Source organism: Pseudophryne corroboree, chromosome 3 (genome assembly GCF_028390025.1).
Source record: "Pseudophryne corroboree isolate aPseCor3 chromosome 3, aPseCor3.hap2, whole genome shotgun sequence".
Classification (NCBI taxonomy): domain Eukaryota; kingdom Metazoa; phylum Chordata; class Amphibia; order Anura; family Myobatrachidae; genus Pseudophryne; species Pseudophryne corroboree.
Window position 1 is genome coordinate 484678250 of NC_086446.1, and position 27099 is coordinate 484705348.

The following is a 27099-nucleotide window of genomic DNA, read 5'->3' on the forward strand; positions in this document are numbered from 1 at the left end:
CAGCTGTGAAGGAGACTGTGTCCTCAGATATGCAGACCAAGAAAGAGAAGGACCTTTCAAGTGAGCCTCGTCAAAAACTCCGGATCTTTTATCAGGTATTGATTTTTATATATATATATATATATATATATATATTTATTTATTTTAAATCTTAAGCAGAGGGATGTGTCCCAAAGTTTAATTTCTTTTGGAATGTTTTTTCCTCATCCTCATGGTGGCAGTAAGTAGTCCGAATTGTACATGAGTGTACCCACTGATGGTAGGTGCACAGAAAAGATCTGTGCACTTCTGCAACCAGATGCTGGCTTTATTGCGCTGTGTGTCTGGATGCATTATATAATGTATAAATGTTTTGTTTATAGTTTTTGTACAACAACAACACCCGGCAGCAGACGGAGGCCAGAGATGACCTACATTGTCCATGGTGCACACTGAACTGCCGCAAGCTTTACAGTTTACTAAAGCACCTCAAGCTGTGTCACAGCAGATTCATCTTCAATTACGTGGTAATGTACACACTAATCAATTATTTCCCAGTGCAGAATGTTTCAGATTCTTCTCAACTAAGTTTACTATTCACTTGTTACTAATCAATTGTCTTTTATTAGAAATATGCTAAAAGATCCAGTAGTTATGTGGCATTATTGTTTTTGTAAATAGTTCACATTTTTGTTCTTTCCAAGAATTGTGTAGTTAAAGGAAAATTATACCCGAAATGTAAAGAAAATCTGTTCTATATTATGTATAAGATATACATTTCATGTATACTGCATGCCCAAAAGTATTTGTAATACCTTTTCTAAGTAGTGAGTGTCGCATTCGTTATACTCATTGGTAATAGCTGTTGCACTTCACACAGGTTTCAACCAAGTCCCATTTTACTGAAGATATAGTTATAGATAGACCCGCAAAACATAGAAATGTTTTTTGATTAACTGCTGTTGAAGAACACCCTTAAGGCGGTATCCAATTAGCTGCGATAATTCTGTTTCGTAATTATTTATGGTATTTGTGATAACTTTTCATAGCTAATAGGAAACCGTTATCGGCGGAAAGCCTCCATAGGGTTCATCGCGAATTTCACTACACCGTCCCTGAGCAGGTGATAAGTAGTGCAAAATCCCTATTTTAAGGTAAAAATACGGGGATTTGGTTCAGAACCCCTGGGACGACCCCTCCCCCCGAATGACTAATTAGGCACTTAGATGTTTTTAACTGGCTTTAGTTGGCCAATAATTGGCATTTTTGGGGTGAATAAAGTGTAAAATTATGGAAAGTGATGTACAAGGTATGGGACAGATCTGTTGGTATGCTTTGAGTGGGACACGTGTTTTTAGACTTGCAGTTGGGAGTAATCAGTCTGTTCTCCACTTAAAATGTCCCCTACAATGTTCCAAAAATATACGTATACCAATTTTTTTCCCCCCAAATTTAATGGGAGCACTTATTTTGTTGAAGAAAAAAATTGTTTTGTAGAAATTCCCCCCCACATTTAAAAAAAAAAAAAAAATATGCATATAACAGCCATTTGATCCAAGTTAATTACACCAAATAGAGTTTAGCTTTTTTAGGGGTTCAGGCAGATTTTTCTATGTTCTCCTATACTCATCTCTGGTTTTGCCAACTAGAATTATCACGCAAATTCTGTTTTCGCCATTTTGAAATGAGTGCAAAAATCGGGAGTACACAGTCTGCGATATGCCGTTTTTTTTCTTGGAGAAAGGTGCAATATCTTTAGTCATGGATCGCGTTATCGTGGCTAATTGGATACCGCCCTTAGATTGCATGCAAAATTTATCCTTCAATATTTTTCTTGTGATGTTTAAAGAAGTATAACCTTGTGAATGAGTTGTTAATGGTTTTGAGGTATATAATTAGTTATGCTTAAATTATGAAATCAAAATTAAAATATTTGCTTTAAAACCTAGATCTTCAACCTGCGGCCCTCCTGCTGCTGTTGAACTACACATCCCAGTATGCCCTGCCACACGTTTGCTATTACGGCATGCTAAAACTGAGGCAGGGCATGCTGGGGTGTGTATTTCCACAGCAGCTGGAGGGCCACAGGTTGAAGACCCATGCTTTAAAGGTATATTAATAATCTAAGTTAAGCCACCAGCCTTTTACAGAGAAAAACCAGGGCTGATTAATAGAGGTTCATACAGTTGCAGTTGACTAGCGAAAATATGCTAATGACTTAGCAGCCACCTTGTAAAGCGGCGGCAGTGGTAGATTATGTACACATCTGCTACTCACGCACATAAGCAGGCGCATCAGCACACGTGCTATCTCAGAGTGGCTCTCCTAAGGTTCTGGGGCCTTTCCAGCTGCAAACAAATTGCAGTGGCTGACTGCGGTTTTCTAGTGAACCCGTTAGCTCCCCCAAACGCTGACCACTTGTCTCTCATTTTGCAAATAAATCCTCTGTGCGTCCGCAGTCACTCATCATTCGCTGCATGTGCTCAGTGCGGCTTTGGCACAGTGGCAAAAATTTGCATCCGATGTTGACATTGTTTGCGAGACCGAAGGACTAGAGTGTTAGCAAGGGTAGAGCGTGATCCACAGTATCACCGATTATGTCTAGTATGCCAATACTGGAAGTATTGCCAGTATTCCAATATATCCAGGAAGACAAGTATATAGAAGCGTTCCTTGGTTTTTGTTGATAGAAGATTAGGGACCTAAGGAAGTTGAAAACCATACAGAAGTGGGTTTTGGGAGGATAGTAAAGTGGTGAATACGCTATAGAAGGGGTGTCTCAAGAATCTTTGAGACAAATGGAAGGCTAGAGAGGCTAGTATTTGAAGAGAGAGTCTGGCTTAAGTTTTATTTATGGTTGTGATAAGAGCATGCGTAAAGGAGGAAGGGACTAGATGAGCGAGACGGATTGAAGAGGTGAGAGCAGGTTTTGGGATAGAGAGAGTGAATGAGGTTAGAGGTAATGGTGTCGTGAGCCAATGGGGAGTGGTGAGGAGGGAAGGAGGACATGTACTTCATCACTAGTGGTAGGGGCAAAGGAAGATGATGGATTAATTGTTAATTGACACTGCAGGCCAGGCCATATTGTCCAAACATCAGTGTTTGACTACACTATTGCTCTTGGGCCTGAATGGGTGGAACATTATTTTTGAGTCATGTTCCAAAGTCTAGATGAGTGGTGTTTGTTTATAGCAAGAGGGAACCACTCCATTATAATGCCTGTGGTTTGCAATGAAATATTTAATAAACATGTTACAGTTTTGATGGCGAAGGCTGCTTGGACGAGATCCTTGGCTCAGTGCATTGCTGAGCTGACTAATTTAGTTGTGGATCCTAGAGAAATGAATGTCTACCTTCGTCTAGCTCAGGCAGGTGGACTGGTTCTGGTTCAGCCAATGTATGATCAGGTTCCTCTGTGATGTCTCGGTGAACCAGAGTGGGCCAAAATGCTGGAGAAATCTGCCTTTGGATTGACACGTGCATCTTTATTAGCTATGTCTTGATGTTCCAAATGTTAAATAATGATAATGCCTGCATGTGTTTTTAGTCAGGCTACTGTATTAAAAAAGCTCTTTCCTCTTGGAAAGCTAAGTCTGAGGGGCAGAGGCTTTGTTCTTTTCGTGCCTCCTTTTGTCAGTAGGTCTGTGTGCCTGGTGCATGTTTAAGTTCTATACATGTGTTCGGGAACTCCAGCAATATTTATGTGAGACCCCTAGAGCTGGTGAGAGGGTCTCCTGCCAATAACAGCTCCTCCTGTTCCCTTGTATGCGCTCACCGGTACTTGAGATGCCGCCTGGACTTAAACCTCTAGCAGTAGGGGCTCACACAATAGGCTGGAGACCATAAGGTAATTTCTCATATGTCCTAGAGGATGCTGGGGACTCCAAAAGGACCATGGGGTATAGACGGATCCGCAGGAGCTTGGGCACACAATAAAGACTTAAACTAAGTGTGAACTGGCTCCTCCCTCTATGCCCCTCCTCCAGACCTCGGTTAGACTTTGTGCCCAGGAGTGTTGGGGCACAAACTAGGGGAGCTCTACTAAGTTTCTCTGGAAAGACTTTTGTTAGGTTTTTTATTTTCAGGGAGACCTGCTGGCTACAGGCTCCATGCAGCGTGGGACTGAGGGGAGAGAAGCAGGACCTACTTCTTCTTAGTTCAAGGGCTCTGCTTCTCTGCTACTGGACACCATTAGCTCCAGAGGGTTCGATCACTTGGTGCGCCTAGCTGCTTGTTCCCGGAGCCACGCCGTCACCCCCCTCACAGAAGCCAGAAGAAAGAAGCCGGGTGAGTATGTGAAGAACAGAAGACTTCAGTGACGGCAGAAGACTTCAGTAACCGAGGTAAGAGTAGTGGTAGCGCTGCGCTCCATGCTCCCACACTACGGCACTCACAGGGTGCAGGGGAAGGGGGGGGGGCGCTTTGGGCAGCAAGTTACTGATGTTCTTATGTGGCTGGCATTAGAGGCTTTCTCGGTGCCTTGGCACCGTGTCCCATACCCCCGCCAGCATAGCGCATCATACGCGCCAGGGACTCCCGCGCCGACGGCTCATACGGGCGCAGGGAGGGAGCGCCCTGAGCGGCATGTTTTACTCTTATGCAGGGTGTAGATGCTAGTTGGAAGGGTAGCCGTGTCCCGTCCCCCGCCGGCAGGAAGCAGCGCTGCGCGCCACTTACTCTCGCGCCGAAGACTCACTCGGGTGCAGGGAGCGAGGGGGGGTGCCCTGGGCAGCATGTTTTCACCTTGTTCGGAGTGTATAGCCAGTGTCCCGTTCACCCCCCCGGCATGGAGCTGTGCTGCGCGCCACTTACTCCCGCGCCGATGGATCACACGGGTGCAGGGTGCGAGGGGGGAGCGCCCTGGGCGGTATCGTGAGCACTGTTTAACGCTATGGACCTTCTATACAGTGTGTAGACACTGTATAGGGTCCCCCGCTGGAAAGGAGAAGTTATACTTTTAGCGGGCTGAAGCGCCAACGGCTGAGTTTTATTTATATATATATATATATATATATATATATATATATATATATATATATATATATATATATATATATATATATATACAGGGGGTTACTCCCTATATATAGGTTCCCCCGGCTCAATATAGGGGGAGATATATATTTATATTTGAGCGGGCTTAAGCGCGCCAGGAAGGGACGGAGCTTAGCACTCACAGAGGAGTCAGCGTCATTTTCCTCAGATCCCCACCAGGACTTGCTGCGTAGTAAGAAGGAGGGGGGTCACAGTGTTTTTAATGCTATATGGGTGTCATATAGCATTATGATTGATAATGGACGCATAATCCTTGTTGTAATACATAAATTCACTGTTTCCCTGTTTGTTTACCCACTATCGGTTAGTCGACATATGTCGACAGGTGTGAGGGCTTTGTCACAAGCTGCTGTAGGGATAACTGTCGGCTTCGCCGGTGCATGGCGGTACTTGATTCGGAAAATTAAGTATTAGCAAGTTGGTGTTTGTGTGCTTAAAACAGTAAACACGCTAGGGGAGACACAGTTGTTGGTGGATGCTATGTCGGTATCAACGGTACTTCCCGGGTGAAAAAATTATCAGGCTGTTATTGCCTTGTACATATATATATATATATATATATATATATATATATATATATATATATATATATATATATATATATAAAAACTAAAAGGATGTCCGGCACTCCAAATATATTAACCAGCTGCTGTGGTGCAGTTCTGTAAGTGATTTGCATGTACCAGAAGATTGAAGCTGCACTCACAGACTAATAAACAACAGTTAGATCCCCGGCGAAGACAAAGAGTCAGACGACCAGGGTGCAATTCCGACGTTTCATGTCTATTTATGACATTTTATCAAGGATGAACAAAACATACAAAGAATAAACTTAAATAGACACTCACCCAGACATGTGTGCTCGTTACCGACCCGCTCCGTGCCGCGGCGCCATGACGTCACTCTCACGCGACTTGCGATGACGCGCCGGTCCCCGCCCACGGAAGCGTGCGGCTGCAGTGTACCCATCACCATGGAGATATGTAAACAAAACACTAAAAACATAACAAGACAAATCCTTCAGCTGCAGGCCAATCCAAGGGGCATAACATGATATAAATAAAACTATATCATTAAGGAAAAAGATTAACAACTACTGATTAGCTAATATGCACTTATTGGTAGTTAAATAAAACAATTAAATGAACAATGATCATTCAGCCCTAACGGGTGGAGAGTTTGCAGTTTGTCAATCCACATAGCCTCTTTTTGAAGTAGCAGGCGTCCCCTATCTCCCCCACGACTGTTGTGGGGTACATGGTCAATCATCTTGTATTTTAAACTCGCCAGGTTATGTCTGAAGTTCTTAAAATGCCGAGCCACCGGTTGTTCCTGGTCAGTCCCTTCCAGCGCTTGTCTGATTGACATGCGGTGCATAGCCATGCGTTCTTTAAATTGTCTGACAGTTTTGCCAATATATAAAAGCCCACAGGGGCATTTGATGTAGTAAATGACAAATTTAGATGAGCATGTCAAGGTGTATCTGATCTGGAAAATCTTCCCGGACCTCGGATGTGAGAAAGTGTCCCCAGTGTCCAAATAATTGCATGTGGTGCAACCTAAACAACGAAAGTTGCCGGGTTTTCTGGCAAGAAAGTTTCCCGGTGGAGTAGTTTTTAGTTTGGAGACATCGTTGTGCACCACATAATTTTTAATATTCTTTCCCCTGCGTTGTCCAATAATAAGGCGTTTCTGGAAAAGAGCAGGGAGCTCCTGCTCCGTGTTGACCAGAGGCCACAGCCTCTTGGTAGCTGTATTAATTGTTCCACTCGCCGTGGAAAAGTCAGTCACCCAAATAATGGATTCCTGTTGCTTAGATAATTTTTTTGGTTTCCAGGGATTTGGCTCTTGGGGTTGACATCACTTTCAACATAGATTTTTTTAAAGAAATAGGATTATATCCTCTGGCAATAAATTTGTTCATCATCAAATTCAGTTGTATCTCGAGGTCCTGGTTATCACTACAGATTCTGAGAGCCCTCATGAATTGTGAAAAAGGCAGACCATGTTTTAACGAATGTGGATGGTGGCTTTCTGCTCTCAGTAAGGTGTTACGGTCTGTATTTTTGTGATGAACAGTGGTATGAAATTGACCATCTTTGATGGAGATGAGGACATCCAAAAAATTAATGGCACAGTTGCTGATGTTATGTGTAAACTTGATGTTTACGTCAGCCAGATTGATACTTTGCATCATGGACAAAAATTGTTCTTTGTTTCCAGTCCAGAGTACGAATATATCATCTATATACCGATGATAACTGTGAATGAATTGCCCAATGTTGGGATCGGCAAAAAATAAATCTTGTTCTAAAGAGAACATAAAAGCATTCGCGTAGCTTGGGGCCACGCAAGACCCCATCGCACAGCCAAGTCTTTGTATGAAGTACTTGCCATCATATTGAAAATAATTTCTTGTCAATGTTAATTCTAAAAGACTCATGAAAAAATCCAGGTCGGGACCTTGGTAAAGCAGGTTATTGGTGAGGAGTCTCCTCATTGCGGCCAGCCCCCTGCTATGTGGAATGCTCGTATAGAGGCTCACTACATCGATGGTAGCCATCCACCAATGTGATTCCACCTTGGGAATATTGAGCAATTTGAGGATGAAGGCAGTCGTGTCTTTAAGAAAGGTTTTTTCATTCTGGATGACTGGTTGTAGATAGAAGTCCAAAAATTTGGAAATCCCATAATACAGAGACTCTCGAGCGGAGATAATCGGCCTACCTGGGGGGTAATGGGCGTCCTTGTGGACCTTAGGTATGGTATAAATTAATGGAACCTTAGGGTATTCGATTGTAAGTGAATCACACACTTTTTGTGAAATGATGTTATTGTGGACAGCTGCAGCAAGAAGAGTGTCCAATTCCTTTTTGAAAAGGGGGGTAGGATCCTGGTCCAGACGACTATATACATTGGGGTCACTTAATTGTCCTTCAATTTCAGCTTTATAATGTGTAAGGTCCTGTATAATGATGCCCCCACCCTTGTCGGCGGGGCGTATGGTAATGTCCGTGTAGGTGCTCAGGTTCTGTAGAGCAATCTGCTCCCCTTTAGTGAGATTGCTACATATAGGGGTTTTCACATCGGCACATTTCTCTATCACCTTACTCATTTGAGAAGTAAAACATTTAATAGCTGGGTTGTTGGACACGGGGTCAAAGGTAGATGTTTTCTTGATAATTGGTTTACCACTGGCTTGCATGTTACTATCCCCAAAGAATTCTTTGAGTCTGAGCTGTCTATTCAGGCAATATAAATCCACTTTATTTTTAAAAGGGTTGGGTCTGTTGGTAGGCACAAAAGACAGGCCTTTTTGAAGTACAGCTAATTCATCAGTGGTAAGGTCTCTAGATGATAAATTGAAAACTACGTTTTCTTCTTGTATTTGCGCTTTCCTTTTTCTTGCCCACTCGCCTCCGCATCTGGTCCGAGATCTTCTACCGAGCCTGCCTTTGCTCGGGTGGTCACCCCTAAAGGGAGTTTCTTTGCCTGTGTTTTGGTGCGAGTCCCGGAGGTCTCTCCCTCGCTTGTCGACGTGGCCCCTCCACTAGAGTTGTCGGTATCAAAACGGTTAGGTTTCCTGTATCTCTGTGGGTTCCTTCTATTGGATCTGGATCTGGTAGCCTTCAAGAAAAAGAAACGGCTCACGGTGGAGAAAGATTATGAAGAACATCGCGTGTATGCATGGGTTAACCAAAAACCTCATCACCCACAAACCAATAGAAGGAACCCACAGAGATGCAGGAAACCTAACCGTTTTGATACCGACAACTCTAGTGGAGGGGCCACGTCGACAAGCGAGGGAGAGACCTCCGGGACTCGCACCAAAACACAGGCAAAGAAACTCCCTTTAGGGGTGACCACCCGAGCAAAGGCAGGCTCGGTAGAAGATCTCGGACCAGACGCGGAGGCGAGTGGGCAAGAAAAAGGAAAGCGCAAATACAAGAAGAAAACGTAGTTTTCAATTTATCATCTAGAGACCTTACCACTGATGAATTAGCTGTACTTCAAAAAGGCCTGTCTTTTGTGCCTACCAACAGACCCAACCCTTTTAAAAATAAAGTGGATTTATATTGCCTGAATAGACAGCTCAGACTCAAAGAATTCTTTGGGGATAGTAACATGCAAGCCAGTGGTAAACCAATTATCAAGAAAACATCTACCTTTGACCCCGTGTCCAACAACCCAGCTATTAAATGTTTTACTTCTCAAATGAGTAAGGTGATAGAGAAATGTGCCGATGTGAAAACCCCTATATGTAGCAATCTCACTAAAGGGGAGCAGATTGCTCTACAGAACCTGAGCACCTACACGGACATTACCATACGCCCCGCCGACAAGGGTGGGGGCATCATTATACAGGACCTTACACATTATAAAGCTGAAATTGAAGGACAATTAAGTGACCCCAATGTATATAGTCGTCTGGACCAGGATCCTACCCCCCTTTTCAAAAAGGAATTGGACACTCTTCTTGCTGCAGCTGTCCACAATAACATCATTTCACAAAAAGTGTGTGATTCACTTACAATCGAATACCCTAAGGTTCCATTAATTTATACCATACCTAAGGTCCACAAGGACGCCCATAACCCCCCAGGTAGGCCGATTATCTCCGCTCGAGAGTCTCTGTATTATGGGATTTCCAAATTTTTGGACTTCTATCTACAACCAGTCATCCAGAATGAAAAAACCTTTCTTAAAGACACGACGGCCTTCATCCTCAAATTGCTCAATATTCCCAAGGTGGAATCACATTGGTGGATGGCTACCATCGATGTAGTGAGCCTCTATACGAGCATTCCACATAGCAGGGGGCTGGCCGCAATGAGGAGACTCCTCACCAATAACCTGCTTTACCAAGGTCCCGACCTGGATTTTTTCATGAGTCTTTTAGAATTAACATTGACAAGAAATTATTTTCAATATGATGGCAAGTACTTCATACAAAGACTTGGCTGTGCGATGGGGTCTTGCGTGGCCCCAAGCTACGCGAATGCTTTTATGTTCTCTTTAGAACAAGATTTATTTTTTGCCGATCCCAACATTGGGCAATTCATTCACAGTTATCATCGGTATATAGATGATATATTCGTACTCTGGACTGGAAACAAAGAACAATTTTTGTCCATGATGCAAAGTATCAATCTGGCTGACGTAAACATCAAGTTTACACATAACATCAGCAACTGTGCCATTAATTTTTTGGATGTCCTCATCTCCATCAAAGATGGTCAATTTCATACCACTGTTCATCACAAAAATACAGACCGTAACACCTTACTGAGAGCAGAAAGCCACCATCCACATTCGTTAAAACATGGTCTGCCTTTTTCACAATTCATGAGGGCTCTCAGAATCTGTAGTGATAACCAGGACCTCGAGATACAACTGAATTTGATGATGAACAAATTTATTGCCAGAGGATATAATCCTATTTCTTTAAAAAAATCTATGTTGAAAGTGATGTCAACCCCAAGAGCCAAATCCCTGGAAACCAAAAAATCATCTAAGCAACAGGAATCCATTATTTGGGTGACTGACTTTTCCACGGCGAGTGGAACAATTAATACAGCTACCAAGAGGCTGTGGCCTCTGGTCAACACGGAGCAGGAGCTCCCTGCTCTTTTCCAGAAACGCCTTATTATTGGACAACGCAGGGGAAAGAATATTAAAAATTATGTGGTGCACAACGATGTCTCCAAACTAAAAACTACTCCACCGGGAAACTTTCTTGCCAGAAAACCCGGCAACTTTCGTTGTTTAGGTTGCACCACATGCAATTATTTGGACACTGGGGACACTTTCTCACATCCGAGGTCCGGGAAGATTTTCCAGATCAGATACACCTTGACATGCTCATCTAAATTTGTCATTTACTACATCAAATGCCCCTGTGGGCTTTTATATATTGGCAAAACTGTCAGACAATTTAAAGAACGCATGGCTATGCACCGCATGTCAATCAGACAAGCGCTGGAAGGGACTGACCAGGAACAACCGGTGGCTCGGCATTTTAAGAACTTCAGACATAACCTGGCGAGTTTAAAATACAAGATGATTGACCATGTACCCCACAACAGTCGTGGGGGAGATAGGGGACGCCTGCTACTTCAAAAAGAGGCTATGTGGATTGACAAACTGCAAACTCTCCACCCGTTAGGGCTGAATGATCATTGTTCATTTAATTGTTTTATTTAACTACCAATAAGTGCATATTAGCTAATCAGTAGTTGTTAATCTTTTTCCTTAATGATATAGTTTTATTTATATCATGTTATGCCCCTTGGATTGGCCTGCAGCTGAAGGATTTGTCTTGTTATGTTTTTAGTGTTTTGTTTACATATCTCCATGGTGATGGGTACACTGCAGCCGCACGCTTCCGTGGGCGGGGACCGGCGCGTCATCGCAAGTCGCGTGAGAGTGACGTCATGGCGCCGCGGCACGGAGCGGGTCGGTAACGAGCACACATGTCTGGGTGAGTGTCTATTTAAGTTTATTCTTTGTATGTTTTGTTCATCCTTGATAAAATGTCATAAATAGACATGAAACGTCGGAATTGCACCCTGGTCGTCTGACTCTTTGTCTTCGCCGGGGATCTAACTGTTGTTTATTAGTCTGTGAGTGCAGCTTCAATCTTCTGGTACATATATATATATATTTATATTTCTAGGTATATGTGGGGGGAGTGTTATCGAAATTGTATTTGTAAGCTTCCCTCAGACCCCTCGGGGTTCCAAGATTGTTATTATTTTTTACCCGCTTACTGTTCCTGGCTGTCGACATTTACTTGGTTTCTGTCGGCCATAACGTTCCTGGTAGATCCACTTCGGGGGCATGTCAGTACATGGTCATACACATTCACAACACATTACTGTCTCTAGGGACCTGACAGGTCTGGACAATCCACTTGCATATAGGTTATATCTATGTGTATGTATGTATGTATGTATGTATGTATATATATATATATATATATATATATATATATATATATATATATATGTGTATGTAGATATAGGTTTATATATGCATGGTTAGGGTATATGTGTTTTATTGTGTATTATATGATGTATATCCATGAATGCTGAAATAATGGTATTCTTATGTGCTGGTCGCTCTGTTGATTAAGCTCTAGATTGGCCGTGACGAGTTGGGTTTCGATCCTCTCAAGGAGTCCGAATATTATTCTCTTCCCGACGTGGAGAGAACATTGACAGTCAACTCCTGGTCGACGCAGAGCCCGGTCGAAAAGGATCATACACAGGAAGCTAAGTGATATTTTATTTCTATACTTTGACCTTATTTGCACTGTATGCACTTGAGGGAGGGTTGTATTCGGGTAGGCATCCGATAGAATTACCCTACCCAGAGTGGGTAAGCTTGCCTATGTTGATTCTACCTTTTAACATTGCAGCAGGCTGCCACGTGACAGCAGGATCTCCGAGAGATACTGGGGGGAGGCATTCAGCTGTTTGGTGAGGCCTCTGTTCAGTCAACTTCGGCGGATACCACTGGTCAGTCTGACTTCATGAGTTAGCCTCCTTCACAACGCTTGGTGACGCGTTCTTTTGTGGGATGCAGTCGTTTTAACCGGTTCGATGCCGTTCTTTTTTCCTTTTCTGTGCAGACAGTGGAAGGTGAAAAGGTAAGAGTTCTGCAGCCTTGTTAGGTTCGCAGAAGTGGATGTCGTTTTTTGTTTCCTACACATCCACCACTTGTCGCTGAGTCTATCGGGCTGGTCCCCACTCCAGTGGGCACTCGTCAACTAATTTTTAGTTGGTCCAGGAATAGACTAGGACCTGTGTGTTCTTATAGAATCCAAAGGGGAACATTCTGAGTTACGGTTGTGGCCCCTTACTGTTATTCTAATAGATCTTGCCGTTCCACTCTGGAAGCGGAGAGTGTACGCAACGCCATACAGAGGTGCGTCAGCATCAGGACATTGTCTGGTTGTCCCTGTATAAAGGTGCAAATCGTTGTTTCTCTCTGACTGTTCTTCGACACAGGGATTGACTGTTGTTTCCAACGAGACAGATGTCGGAGGTGGGTTTCAGAGTAGATAATGACCGGTTAAGGTTCGGTGTTTTTCCTGTGAAAAGAGGTCTGAAGATCCAGAGTTGGATCAGCTTTGCTGTGACACTTCATCAATGTGTTCCGTTACTAAAACAGTTGGGTGCGGCCTGAGAGGCCTGTTTTGGTGAGCAGGTCTAATGCCAGAGTGGTTTTCAAGAGACCAGTTGGGAATGTGGTCCAGGTCTCACCTGCACATGCACCAGAATATAATCCTAACTGCCAGGACATCGCTCCTGTGGTGTCTGCTCGGTTCTCTCCTTTTAGAGGGATGAAGGTTCGGGTTCCAGGTGTAGATCCTGGTGTCCGTGCATACAGATCTCTGAGGCTGGGGAGCAGTCCTTGTAAGGGACGTATTTCCAGGGGATGAGGTCAAGTTGGAAAGCTTGTCTGCAATAGCCTTTCTTGAATTAAGAGTTAGTTTCGACGAACGTATTCTTCGTGTTCTGCCAGACGACTTGTCGGCGGTGGCGTAAGTAAGCCGCTATGGTGGAACAAGGAGAAAAGCGGCAATGGCAGAAGATGCACAGTTTTGCCGTTGGGTGGAAAGTATGGTAATCGCTATATTAGCGGTCTTCATTCCGGAGGTGAACGACTGAAAAATAGATTTCCTCTGCTGGCGCGTTCTCCATCCGGGAGAAATTCAGTCATCGTCAAGAAGTTTTCACAGAAGTGACAAGTTTTTGAGGAATGTCGCAATTGGTCAGGTGGGCGTCTCGCCTCAACGAGAGGCCTCAGGGATATTGTTCCAGGTCAAGGAACACTCAAGCTATAGCAGTGGACACCCTTGTTACACCGTGGGTGTTTTTAGTCGGTCTATGTGGCCTCTCCGTTTTCACGTTTCTGAAGGTGATAAGCGTAAGATGAACAAAGGTTCCGGTGATCCTCTTGGATCCGGTCTAGCCAAGGAGGGTTGGCTATCCAATTTTTTTCACGGTTAACTCATAGAAGATTTCTGCCCTCTTCCTCTACGGGAGGAACTGTTACAACAAGATCAGGGCGTGTATCAAGTCTTACCGCGGCTGCGTCTGACGGCGGGGCAGTTGAATGACATATCCTAAGCCGAACGGGTGTTCCCAGTGAAGTCGTTTCCTCGATTCTTCATGCTAGGAAAGAGTTAACGGCAAAGCGTTACCACCGTAGTTGGCGTAACTATGTGTCTCGATGTGTATCCATGAAGGCTTCTATGGAAGACTTTCAGCTAGGTCGTGCTTATCCATACTTTACAAGCCGGTGTGGATGCAAGACTAATAAGTTTCTTTAAAAAATAAAATAAAATTCTCTCTTGGAACGTGGTCATGCTATTGGCTTTGACGGCCGCAAGGCGGGTGTCTGAAGTGGTGGTTTTGTCTCACAAGAGCCTTGTTTGATCTTTCATGTGGATAGAGAGGAATTGAGAACTCGGTTGGTAGTTCTACCAAGAGTGGTTTCTGGGTTTTGCAGAAATCTGCCTAGTTTGATGCCGGTGGTTACTTAGGCATTAGCTGATTCAAATTCTCTCGGTCTAGCCAGGGATTTGAATATTTAGCTCTCCAGTTTGGCTCGGTTTGGAGAAACAGAGGCTTTGTTTGTCTGGTATGTCCCAGCATGGTTTGGGAGTCTGCGTTATGCAGTCTGTTACACGCTGGATCTGTGATGCGATTTGGCATGTTCGTTCTACGGCTGGATTGCCGTCACCGAAGTCGGTAGAGGCCCATTCTCTTGGGAAGTTGGTTTTTTCTTGGGCTGATGCCCAAGGAGTCTCGGCGGTTCAACTTTGCCGAGCGGATTCTTGGTCGGGTTCAAACGCTTTTGCTATGCTCTACAAGTTTGATACCCTGGCTTTTGGGGGATCTTTAGTTTGCTCAATCGGTGCTGCAGAGTCATCCGCGCTCTCCCGCCCGTTTTGGAGCTTTGGTATAGACCCCATGTTCCTTTTGGAGTCCCCAGCATCCTCTAGGACGTATGAGAAAATAGGATTTTAGTACCTACCGGTAAATCCTTTTCTCTTAGTCCGTAGAGGATGCTGGGCGCCCGTCCCAGTGCGTACTGTGTCTGCAGTTATTGGTTTTGGTTACACCCTGGTGGTGTGTCTTCTCGGTCAGGCGGTTGCTACCGTTATTCCTGCCATGGCATGCAGTGTCTTATTACTGGTTGTGTTGACACACAGTTTGTGTTACATATTTTCTCAGCATGTGGCTGTGTTTTGTTCATGCTGTTGACTGGTATTCTACTGAATGCCACGTTCTACGGTATGTTTGAGGTGTGAGCTGGTATGACACTCACCGTGTTTATAACAATAAATTCTTTCTTCGAAACGTCCATCTCTCCTGGGCACAGTTTTCTAACTGAGGTCTGGAGGAGGGGCATAGAGGGAGGAGCCAGTTCACACCCAGTTTAAGTCTTTATAGTGTGCCCAAGCTCCTGCGGATCTGTCTATACCCCATGGTCCTTTTGGAGTCCCCAGCATCCTCTACGGACTAAGAGAAAAGGATTTACCGGTAGGTACTACAATCCTATTTTAACCTGGATTGTAGCTGCTGAAATTACAAGAGTTAATTGCAGGCAACCTAGACACAGCAATGGTAACTGCAGACTGATTTTGCCAAGATATGCTGAGTGAAGACTGCTGGACTGAAAGTGCACAGGATTTATTACAGGACAATTGTCCCTGGAGTAATAAGGTGGTAGTTGCAGGTGAACACTGCTAGGTGGTGATTAACTGCTGGAACCAATCAGGAGCTGGATGTGCACTGGATCAGAAGAGTGCTGGTCCTAGCTGCAGAGAAATTTGCTGGATAAACTGTGTCACTGCAATAACAGGATACAAAAAAGGTGACTGACTAAGCTGTAACTGAAGTACAGATTTAGGAGTATTGAAATACTTTAGTTAGCCGCAGAATTGCGACTACAGCATGGCTTGAGTTAATGTACTTTACTTTTGGCAACAACTGACACACAGGCTGGATGTACACAGAACCAGAGCTAGCAGGGTATATTCTGAGTCTTGGCAGGAGCCTGGACATGGATCAGGACCAGACACGAAAGTAACTGGAAGGCTACAGCAAGACAAGGACATGGAGCAGGAACGGAAACAGGGTAGCAGGTACAGGTCAATATACAACAGAGCAGGTGCAGGACTGGCAGGGACAGCACACTGAGGGTGGATGCAGGATACAAGGATATGGGAACACAATGGCACGGCACCAGAATAGAACAGACTGGGAACTGCACATAGTATAGCGACCGTGTGATGAGCTAACTACAGTTAGGAACTAGGGAATATCGCAGGCAGGAACTGGCCAGAATCTTTAATGAAAGGGAGCCAGTCACAATCACAAGAGACATCAGGCTGAGGTCCGGTAACAGGGTAATCCAAACAGGTGAGCTGCTGCAGGTAGCAGCCAGCACCCTATTTGCTAGGAGACAATCTGAATACAGACAGGAAGGTTGCAGCGGCGACAACATGCATATTTCTCTGACGTCCTAAGTGGATGCTGGGGACTCCGTCAGGACCATGGGGAATAGCGGCTCCGCAGGAGACAGGGCACAAAAGTAAAAGCTTTAGGATCAGGTGGTGTGCACTGGCTCCTCCCCCTATGACCCTCCTCCAAGCCTCAGTTAGGTTTTTGTGCCCGGCCGAGAAGGGTGCAATCTAGGTGGCTCTCCTAAAGAGCTGCTTAGAGTAAAAGTTTTATTAGGTTTTTTTATTTTCAGTGAGTCCTGCTGGCAACAGGCTCACTGCAACGAGGGACTTAGGGGAGAAGAAGTGAACTCACCTGCGTGCAGGATGGATTGGCTTCTTAGGCTACTGGACACTAGCTCCAGAGGGACGATCACAGGTACAGCCTGGATGGGTCACCGGAGCCGCGCCGCCGACCCCCTTGCAGATGCCGAAGAGAGAAGAGGTCCAGAAATCGGCGGCTGAAGACTTCTCAGTCTTCATGAGGTAGCGCACAGCACTGCAGCTGTGCGCCATTGCTCTCAGCACACTTCACACCAACGGTCACTGAGGGTGCAGGGCGCTGGGGGGGGCGCCCTGGGCAGCAATGAAAGTACCTATACTGGCTAAAAATACATCACATATAGCCTCTGGGGCTATATGGATGTATTTAACCCCTGCCAGGTTGTCAGAAAAACGGGAGAAGAAGCCCGCCGAAAAGGGGGCGGGGCCTATTCTCCTCAGCACACAGCGCCATTTTCCCTCACAGAACTGCTGGTGGGAAGGCTCCCAGGCTCTCCCCTGCACTGCACTACAGAAACAGGGTTAAAACAGAGAGGGGGGGCACTTATTTGGCGATATGATTATATATTAAGATGCTATAAGGGAAAACACTTATATAAACGTTGTCCCTGTATAATTATAGCGTTTTGGTGTGTGCTGGCAAACTCTCCCTCTGTCTCCCCAAAGGGCTAGTGGGGTCCTGTCCTCTATCAGAGCATTCCCTGTGTGTGTGCTGTGTCGGTACGTGTGTGTCGACATGTATGAGGACGATGTTGGTGAGGAGGCGGAGCAATTGCCTGTAATGGTGATGTCACTCTCTAGGGAGTCGACACCGGAATGGATGGCTTATTTAGGGAATTACGTGATAATGTCAACACGCTGCAAGGTCGGTTGACGACATGAGACGGCCGGCAAACAAATTAGTACCTGTCCAGGCGTCTCAAACACCGTCAGGGGCTTTAAAACGCCCATTTACCTCAGTCGGTCGACACAGACACGGACACTGACTCCAGTGTCGACGGTGAAGAAACAAACGTATTTTCCTTTAGGGCCACACGTTACATGTTAAGGGCAATGAAGGAGGTGTTACATATTTCTGATACTACAAGTACCACAAAAAAGGGTATTATGTAGGGTGTGAAAAAACTACCTGTAGTTTTTCCTGAATCGGATAAATTAAATGAAGTGTGTGATGATGCGTGGGTTTCCCCCGATAGAAAATTATTGGCGGTATACCCTTTCCCGCCAGAAGTTAGGGCGCGTTGGGAAACACCCCTTAGGGTGGATAAGGCGCTCACACGCTTATCAAAACAAGTGGCGTTACCGTCTCCAGATACGGCCGCCCTCAAGGAGCCAGCTGATAGGAGGCTGGAAAATATCCTAAAAAGTATATACACACATACTGGTGTTATACTGCGACCAGCGATCGCCTCAGCCTGGATGTGCAGCGCTGGGGTGGCTTGGTCGGATTCCCTGACTGAAAATATTGATACCCTTGACAGGGACAGTATTTTATTGACTATAGAGCATTTAAAGGATGCATTTCTATATATGCGAGATGCACAGAGGGATATTTGCACTCTGGCATCAAGAGTAAGTGCGATGTCCATATCTGCCAGAAGATGTTTATGGACACGACAGTGGTCAGGTGATGCAGATTCCAAACGGCACATGGAAGTATTGCCGTATAAAGGGGAGGAGTTATTTGGGGTCGGTCCATCGTACCTGGTGGCCACGGCAACAGCTGGAAAATCCACCTTTTTTACCCCAAGTCACATCTCAACAGAAAAAGACACCGTCTTTTCAGCCTCAGTCCTTTCGTCCCCATAAGGGCAAGCGGGCAAAAGGCCAGTCATATCTGCCCAGGGATAGAGGAAAGGGAAGAAGACTGCAGCAGGCAGCCCATTCCCAGGAACAGAAGCCCTCCACCGCTTCTGCCAAGTCCTCAGCATGACGCTGGGGCCGTACAAGCGGACTCAGGTGCGGTGGGGGGTCGTCTCAAGAGTTTCAGCACGCAGTGGGCTCACTCGCAAGTGGACCCCCTGGATCCTACAAGTAGTATTCCAGGGGTACAGATTGGAAATTCGAGACGTCTCCCCCTCGCAGGTTCCTGAAGTCTGCTTTACCAACGTCTCCCTCCGACAGGGAGGCAGTATTGGAAACAATTCACAAGCTGTATTCCCAGCAGGTGATAATCAAAGTACCCCTCCTACAACAAGGAAAGGGGTATTATTCCACACTATATTGTGCTACTGAAGCCAGACGGCTCGGTGAGACCTATTCTAAATCTGAAATATTTGAACACTTACATACAAAGGTTCAAATCAAGATGGAGTCACTCAGAGCAGTGATAGCGAACCAGGAAGAAGGGGACTATATGGTGTCCCTGGACATCAGGGATGCTTACCTCCATGTCCCAATTTGCCCTTCTCACCAAGGGTACCTCAGGTTCGTGGTACAGAACTGTCACTATCAGTTTCAGACGCTGCCGTTTGGATTGTCCACGGCACCCCGGGTCTTTACCAAGGTAATGGCCGAAATGATGATTCTTCTTCAAAGAAAATGCACGATCTCCTGATCAGGGCAAGGTCCAGAGAACAGTTGGAGGTCGGAGTAGCACTATCTCAAGTAGTTCTACGACAGCACGGGTGGATTCTAAATATTCCAAAATCGCAGCTGTTTCCGACGACACGTCTGCTGTTCCTAGGGATGATTCTGGAAACAGTCCAGAAAAGGGTGTTTCTCCCGGAGAAGAAAGCCAGGGAGTTATCCGAGCTAGTCAGGAACCTCCTAAAACCAGGAAAAGTGTCAGTGCATCATTGCACAAGGGTCCTGGGAAAAATGGTGGCTTCTTACGAAGCGATTCCATTCGGCAGATTTCACGCAAGAACTTTTCAGTGGGATCTGCTGGAAAAATGGTCCGGATCGCATCTTCAGATGCATCAGCGGATAACCCTGTCTCCAAGGACAAGGGTGTTTCTTCTGCGGTGGCTGCAGAGTGCTCATCTACTAAAGGGCCGCAGATTCGGCATTCAGGACTGGGTCCTGGTAACCACGGATGCCAGCCTGAGAGGCTGGGGAGCAGTCACACAGGGAAAAAATTTCCAGGGAGTGTGATCTAGTCTGGAGACTTCTCTCCACATAAATATACTGGAGCTAAGGGCAATTTACAATGCTCTAAGCTTAGCAAGACCTCTGCTTCAAGGTCAGCCGGTATTGATCCAGTGGGACAACATCACGGCAGTCGCCCACGTAAACAGACAGGGCGGCACAAGAAGCAGGAGGGCAATGGCAGAAACTGCAAGGATTCTTCGCTGGGCGGAAAATCATGTGATAGCACTGTCAGCAGTGTTCATTCCGGGAGTGGACAACTGGGAAGCAGACTTCCTCAGCAGGCACGACATCCACCCGGGAGAGTGGGGACTTCATCGGGAAGTCTTCCACATGATTGTGAACCGTTGGGAAAGACCAAAGGTGGACATGATGGCGTCCCGCCTGAACAAAAAACTGGACAGGTATTGCGCCAGGTCAAGAGACCCTCAGGCAATAGCTGTGGACGTTCTGGTAACACCGTGGGTGTACCAGTCGGGGTATGTGTTCCCTCCTCTGCTTCTCATACCCAAGGTACTGAGAATTATAAGACGTAGAGGAGTAAGAACTATACTCGTGGCTCCGGATTGGCCAAGAAGGACTTGGTACCCGGAACTTCAAGAAATGCTCACAGAGGACTCATGGCCTCTGCCGCTAAGAAGGGACTTGCTTCAGCAAGTACCATGTCTGTTCCAAGACTTACCGCGGCTGCGTTTGACGGCATGGCGGTGGAACGCCGGATCCTAAGGGAAAAAGGCATTCCGGAAGAGGTCATTCCTACCCTGGTCAAAGCCAGGAAGGAGGTGACCGCACAACATTATCACCACATGTGGCGAAAATATGTTGCGTGGTGTGAGGCCAGGAAGGCCCCACGAAGAAATTTCAACTCTGTCGATTCCTGCATTTCCTGCAAACAGGAGTGTCTATGGGCCTCAAATTGGGGTCCATTAAGGTTCAAATTTCGGCCCTGTCAAATTTCTTCCAGAAAGAATTGGCTTCAGTTCCTGAAGTCCAGAAGTTTGTCAAGGGAGTACTGCATATACAACCCCCTTTTGTGCCTCCAGTGGCACTGTGGGATCTCAACGTAGTTCTGGGATTCCTCAAATCACATTGGTTTAAACCGCTCAAATCTGTGGATTTGAAATATCTCACATGAAAAGTGACCATGCTGTTGGCCCTGGCCTCGGCCAGGCGAGTGTCAGAATTGGCGGCTTTGTCTCACAAAGCCCATATCTGATTTTCCATTCGGACAGGGCAGAGCTGCGGACTCGTCCCCAGTTTCTCCCTAAGGTGGTGTCAGCGTTTCACCTGCACCAGCTTATTGTGGTACCTGCGGCTACTAGGGACTTGGAGGACTCCAAGTTGCTAGATGTTGTCAGGGCCCTGAAAATATAGGTTTCCAGGACGGCTGGAGTCAGGAAAACTGACTTGCTGTTATCCTGTAGGCACCCAAAAAACTGGGTGCTCTTGCTTCTAAGCAGACGATTGCTAGTTGGATGTGTAGTACAATTCAGCTTGCACATTCTGTGGCAGGCCTGCCACAGCCAAAATATGTAAATGCCCATTCCACAAGGAAGGTGGGCTCATCTTGGGCGGCTGCCCGAGGGGTCTCGGCTTTACAACTTTGCCGAGCTGTTACTTGGTCAGGGGCACACCCTGGCTGAGGAGGACCTGGAGTTCTCTCATTCGGTGCTGCAGAGTCATCCGCACTCTCCCGCCCGTTTGGGAGCTTTGGTATAATCCCCATGGTCCTGACGGAGTCCCCAGCATCCACTTAGGACGTCAGAGAAAATAAGAATTTACTTACCGATAATTCTATTTCTCGTAGTCCGTAGTGGATGCTGGGCGCCCATCCCAAGTGCGGATTGTCTGCAATACTTGTACATAGTTATTGTTACAAAAATCGGGTTATTGTTGTGAGCCATCTTTTCAGAGGCTCCGCTGTTATCATGCTGTTAACTGGGTTCAGATCACAGGTTGTACAGTGTGATTGGTGTGGCTGGTATGAGTCTTACCCGGGATTCAAAATCCTTCCTTATTGTGTACGCTCGTCCGGGCACAGTATCCTAACTGAGGCTTGGAGGAGGGTCATAGGGAGAGGAGCCAGTGCACACCACCTGATCCTAAAGCTTTTACTTTTGTGCCCTGTCTCCTGCGGAGCCGCTATTCCCCATGGTCCTGACGGAGTCCCCAGCATCCACTACGGACTACGAGAAATAGAATTATCGGTAAGTAAATTCTTATTTTTAGTTTTAAGTACTATTTTTTGGGTACCAAGAAGAGCCTTGTGTGTGTAATATAGTAGAGTTGGGCAAGCAACCAGCTCTCTTCTGACTAGCAGCTGATTTGGATCTATTAATTAAATATTAATATAAAAACATAAAATTTGTTGGTAGATGACTATCACTTTGTCCATCTAGTCTGTCGTAGCAGCTAGCACCAGGATTAGGAGTCTACAAGTGAGTAATCACTCGTCTATTCTGCTTGCTTTGTAATCTCATTTCTAATTCAACATGGCTGCACTGAGATATTTGGGTGTCGCCTGCCTCACCTGGGTGATTTCCTTCTCAAAGCTGATTTGGTTCCCTTATTTTCTGACATACAGTTCTGCTCATAAGTTTACATACCCTAGCAGAATTTGAGATTTTCTGGCCATTTGTCAGAGAATATGAATAACTCACAAACTTTTTTCTTTCACTCATGGTTAGTGGTTGGGTGAAACCATTTATTGTCAAACAACTGTTTTCTCTTTTTAAATCATAATGACAACAGAAACTACCCAAATGACCCTGATCAAAAGTTTACATACCCCAGTTCTTAATACCGTGTATTGCCCCCTTTAACATCAGTGACCGCTTGACGTTTTTTGTGGTAGTTGTGGATGAGGCTCTTTATTTTCTCAGATGATAAAGCTGCCCATTCTTCTTGGCAAAAAGCCTCCCAGTTCCTGTAAATTCTTGGGCTGTCTTGCATGAACTGCACATTTGGGATCTCCCCAGAGTGGCTCAATGATATTGAGGTCAGGAGACTGAGATGGCCACTCCAGAACCTTCACTTTATTCTGCTGTAGCCAATGACAGGTCGACTTGGCCTTGTGTTTTGGATCATTGTCATGTTGGAATGTCCAAGTACATCCCATGCGCAGCTTCCGGGCTGATGAGTGCAAATTTTCCTCCAGTATTTTCTGGTAACATGCCACATTCATCTTGCCATCAATTTTGACCAAGTTTCCAGTGCCTTTGTAGCTCACACATCCCCAAAACATCAACGATCCACCTACGTTTTTCACAGTAGGAATGGTGTACCTTTCATCAAAGGCCTTGTTGACTCCTCTCCAAATGTAACATTTATGGTTGTGGCCAAAAAGTTAAATTTTGGTCTCATCACTCCAAATGACTTTGTTCCAGAAGTTTTGAGGCTGGTCTCTGTGCTGTTTGGAGTATTGTAAGCGGGTTGCTTTGTGGCATTTGCGTAGTAATGGCTTTCTTCTGGCGACTCGACCATGCAGCCCAATTTTCTTCAACTGCCTCCTTATTGTGCATCTTGAAACAACCACACCACTTTTTTTCAGAGAGTCCTGTATTTCAGCTGAAGTTATTTGTGGATTTTTCTTTGCATCCCGATCAATTTTCCTGGCAGTTGTGGCTGAAATATTTGTTGGTCTATCTGACCGTGATTTGGTTTCCACAGAATCCCTCATTTTCCACTTCTTAATTAGAGTTTGAACACTGTTGATTGGCATTCTCAATTGCTTGGATATCTTTTTATATCCCTTTCCTGTTTTATCCAGTTCAATTACCTTCTCCCGCAGATCCTTTGACAATTCTTTTGCTTTCCCCATGACTCAGAATCCAGACACGTCAGTGCAGCACTGGATGAAAGATGCATGGGTCTTTCAGGAGTCCAGAAAATCACTGACCTTTTATATACACACACACACACACACACACACACACACACACACACACACACACACACACATTACAAGCAAACAGATCACAGGTGAGGATGGTTACCTTTAGTAGCCATTCAAACCCGTTTGTGTCAACTTGTGTGCATGTTATCAGGCCAAAATCTCCAGGGTATGTAAACTTTTGATCAGGGTCATTTGGGTAGTTTCTGTTGTCATTATGATTTAAAAAGAGTAAACACAGTTGTTTGACAATAAATGGCTTCACCCAACCACTAACCATAAGTGAAAGAAAAGTTTGTGAGTTATCATTCATATTCTCTGACAAATGGCTAGAAAATCAAATATTCTGCTAGGGTATGTAAACTTATGAGCACAACTGTAGTTGGTGTTGCTCAGATTCTGGAATTTCATGGGTTGATTCACGTAGTGGTTTGAGAGCGAGCAATCTGAACAGAGAGAGAGACAATTTAGCGCCTTAGCAAGGCTGCAGCAGATTTCCTAAATAAATGATCTGGAACTCGGAGTAGTACTGCACTCTAAAGGGCCCCATTTTTCTCTGACGTCCTAAGTGGATGCTGGGGACTCCGTCAGGACCATGGGAATAGCGGCTCCGCAGGAGACAGGGCACAAAATTAAAAGTTTGACCACTAGGTGGTGTGCACTGGCTCCTCCCCCTATGACCCTCCTCCAAGCCTCAGTTAGGTTTTTGTGCCCGGCCGAGAAGGGTGCAATCTAGGTGGCTCTCCTAAAGAGCTGCTTAGAATAAAAGTTTGTTAGGTTTTTTATTTTCAGTGAGTCCTGCTGGCAACAGGCTCACTGCAACGCGGGACTAAGGGGAGAAGAAGCGAACTCACCTGCGTGCAGGATGGATTGGCTTCTTAGGCTACTGGACACTAGCTCCAGAGGGACGATCACAGGTACAGCCTGGATGGGTCACCGGGGCCGCGCCGCCGGCCCCCTTACAGATGCTGAAGAGAGAAGAGGTCCAGAAATCGGCGGCTGAAGACTTCCCAGTCTTCTTAAGGTAGCGCACAGCACTGCAGCTGTGCGCCATTGCTCTCAGCACACTTCACACCGCGATCACTGAGGGTGCAGGGCGCTGGGGGGGGGCGCCCTGGGCAGCAATGTAATTACCTTTACTGGCTAAAAATACATCACATATAGCACCTGGGCTATATGGATGTATTTAACCCCTGCCAGGATTACAGAAAAAAACGGGAGAAGAGCCCGCCGTGAAGGGGGCGGGGCCTATCTCCTCAGCACACAGCGCCATTTTTCCCACACAGATCCGCTGGTGGGAAGGCTCCCAGGCTCTCCCCTGCACTGCACTACAGAAACAGGGTTAAAACAGAGAGGGGGGGCATTTTTTGGCGATATTATTATATATTAAGCTGCTATAAGGGAAAACACTTACTATAAGGTGGTCCCTCTATAATTATAGCGCTTTGGTGTGTGCTGGCAAACTCTCCCTCTGTCTCCCCAAAGGGCTAGTGGGGTCCTGTCCTCTATCAGAGCATTCCCTGTGTGTGTGCTGTGTGTCGGTACGTGTGTGTCGACAGGTATGAGGACGATGTTGGTGTGGAGGCGGAGCAATTGCCTGTAATGGGATGTCACCCCCTAGGGAGTCGACACCGGAATGGATGGCTTTATTTATGGAATTACGTGATAGTGTCAACACGCTACAAGGTCGGTTGACGATATGAGACGGCCGGCAAACCAATTAGTACCTGTCCAGGCGTCTCAAACACCGTCAGGGGCTTTAAAACGCCCATTACCTCAGTCGGTCGACAGACACGGACACTGACTCCAGTGTCGACGGTGAAGAAACAAACGTATTTTCCAGTAGGGCCACACGTTACATAATCACGGCAATGAAGGAGGCGTTACATATTTCTGATACTACAAGTACCACAAAAATGGGTATTGTGGGGTGTGAAGAAACTACCTGTAGTTTTTCCTGAAATCAGATGAATTGATTGAAGTATGTGATGAAGCGTGGGTTACCCCCGATAGGAAGTTGCTAATTTCAGAGAAGTTATTGGCATTATACCCTTTCCCGCCAGAGGTTAGGGCGCGCTGGGAAACACCCTCTAGGGTAGATAAGGCGCTCACACGCTTATCAAAACAAGTGGCGTTACCGTCTCCTGATACGGCCGCCCTCAAAATCCAGCTGATAGGAGGCTGGAAAATACTCTAAAAAGTATATACACACATACTGATGTTATACTGCGACCAGCAATCGCCCCAGCATGGATGTGCAGTGCTGGGGGGGTTTGGTCGGAATCTCTGACTGGAAATATTGATACCCTGAATAGCGACAATATTTTATTGACTATAGAGCATTTAAAGGATGCATTTTCTTTATATGCGAGATGCACAGAGGGATATTTGCACTCTGGCATCAAGGGTAAGTGCGCTGTCCATTTCTGCCAGAAGAAGTTTATGGACGCGACAGTGGTCAGGTGATGCGGATTCCAAGCGGCATATGGAAGTTTGCCGTATAAAGGGGAGGAATTATTTGGGGTTGGTCTATCGGACTTGGTGGCCACGGCAACAGCCGGAAAATCCACCTTTTTTACCTCAGTTCACCTCCCAACAGAAAAAGACACCGTCTTTTCAGCCTCAGTCCTTTCGTTCTCATAAGAACAAGCGGGCAAAAGGCCATTCATATCTGCCCGAGGCAAAGGAAAGGGTAAGAGACTGCAGCAAGCAGCTCCTTCCCAGGAGCAGAAGCACTCCCCCGCTTCTGAAAAGTCCTCAGCAGGTCGCTGGGGTCTTACAAGCGGACTCAGGTCCGGTGGGGGGGTCGTCTCAAGAATTTCAGCGCGCAGTGGGCTCACTCGCAAGTCGACCCCTGGATCCTGCAGGTAGTATCACAGGGTTACAGATTGGAATTCGAGACGTCTCTTCCTTGCAGATTCCTGAAGTCTGCTTTACCAACATCTCCCTCCGACAGGGAGACGGTGTTGGAAGCTATTCACAAGCTGTATTCCCAGCAAGTAATAGTCAAGGTACCCCTAATACAACAAGGAAAGGGGTATTATTCCACGCTGTTTGGGTACCGAAGCCGGACGGCTCGGTGAGACCTATTCTAAGTCTGAAATCTTTTGAACACTTACATACAAAGGTTCAAGTTCAAGATGAAATCACTCAGAGCAGTGATAGCGAATCTGGAAGAAGGGGACTATATGGTGTCCTTGGACATCAAGGATGCTTACCTCCATGTCCCAATTTGCCCTTCAAACCAAGGGTACCTCAGGTTCGTGGTACAAAACTGTCACTA

At 45.8% G+C, this 27099-nt stretch overlaps 1 protein-coding gene across 3 annotated transcripts in view; it reads left to right on the top strand.

The window, feature by feature from the left end:
* The window catches only part of SUZ12 (SUZ12 polycomb repressive complex 2 subunit), a 296912-nt gene that overhangs the window by 206493 nt on the left and 63320 nt on the right, over window positions 1–27099 (top strand). For all 3 annotated transcript variants that reach the window (XM_063960868.1, XM_063960869.1, XM_063960870.1), the window contains 2 exons: window positions 4–95; window positions 363–506. In XM_063960868.1, the coding sequence (XP_063816938.1) occupies window positions 4–95; window positions 363–506 (236 nt within the window). The remainder of the gene's footprint in view (window positions 1–3; window positions 96–362; window positions 507–27099) is intronic.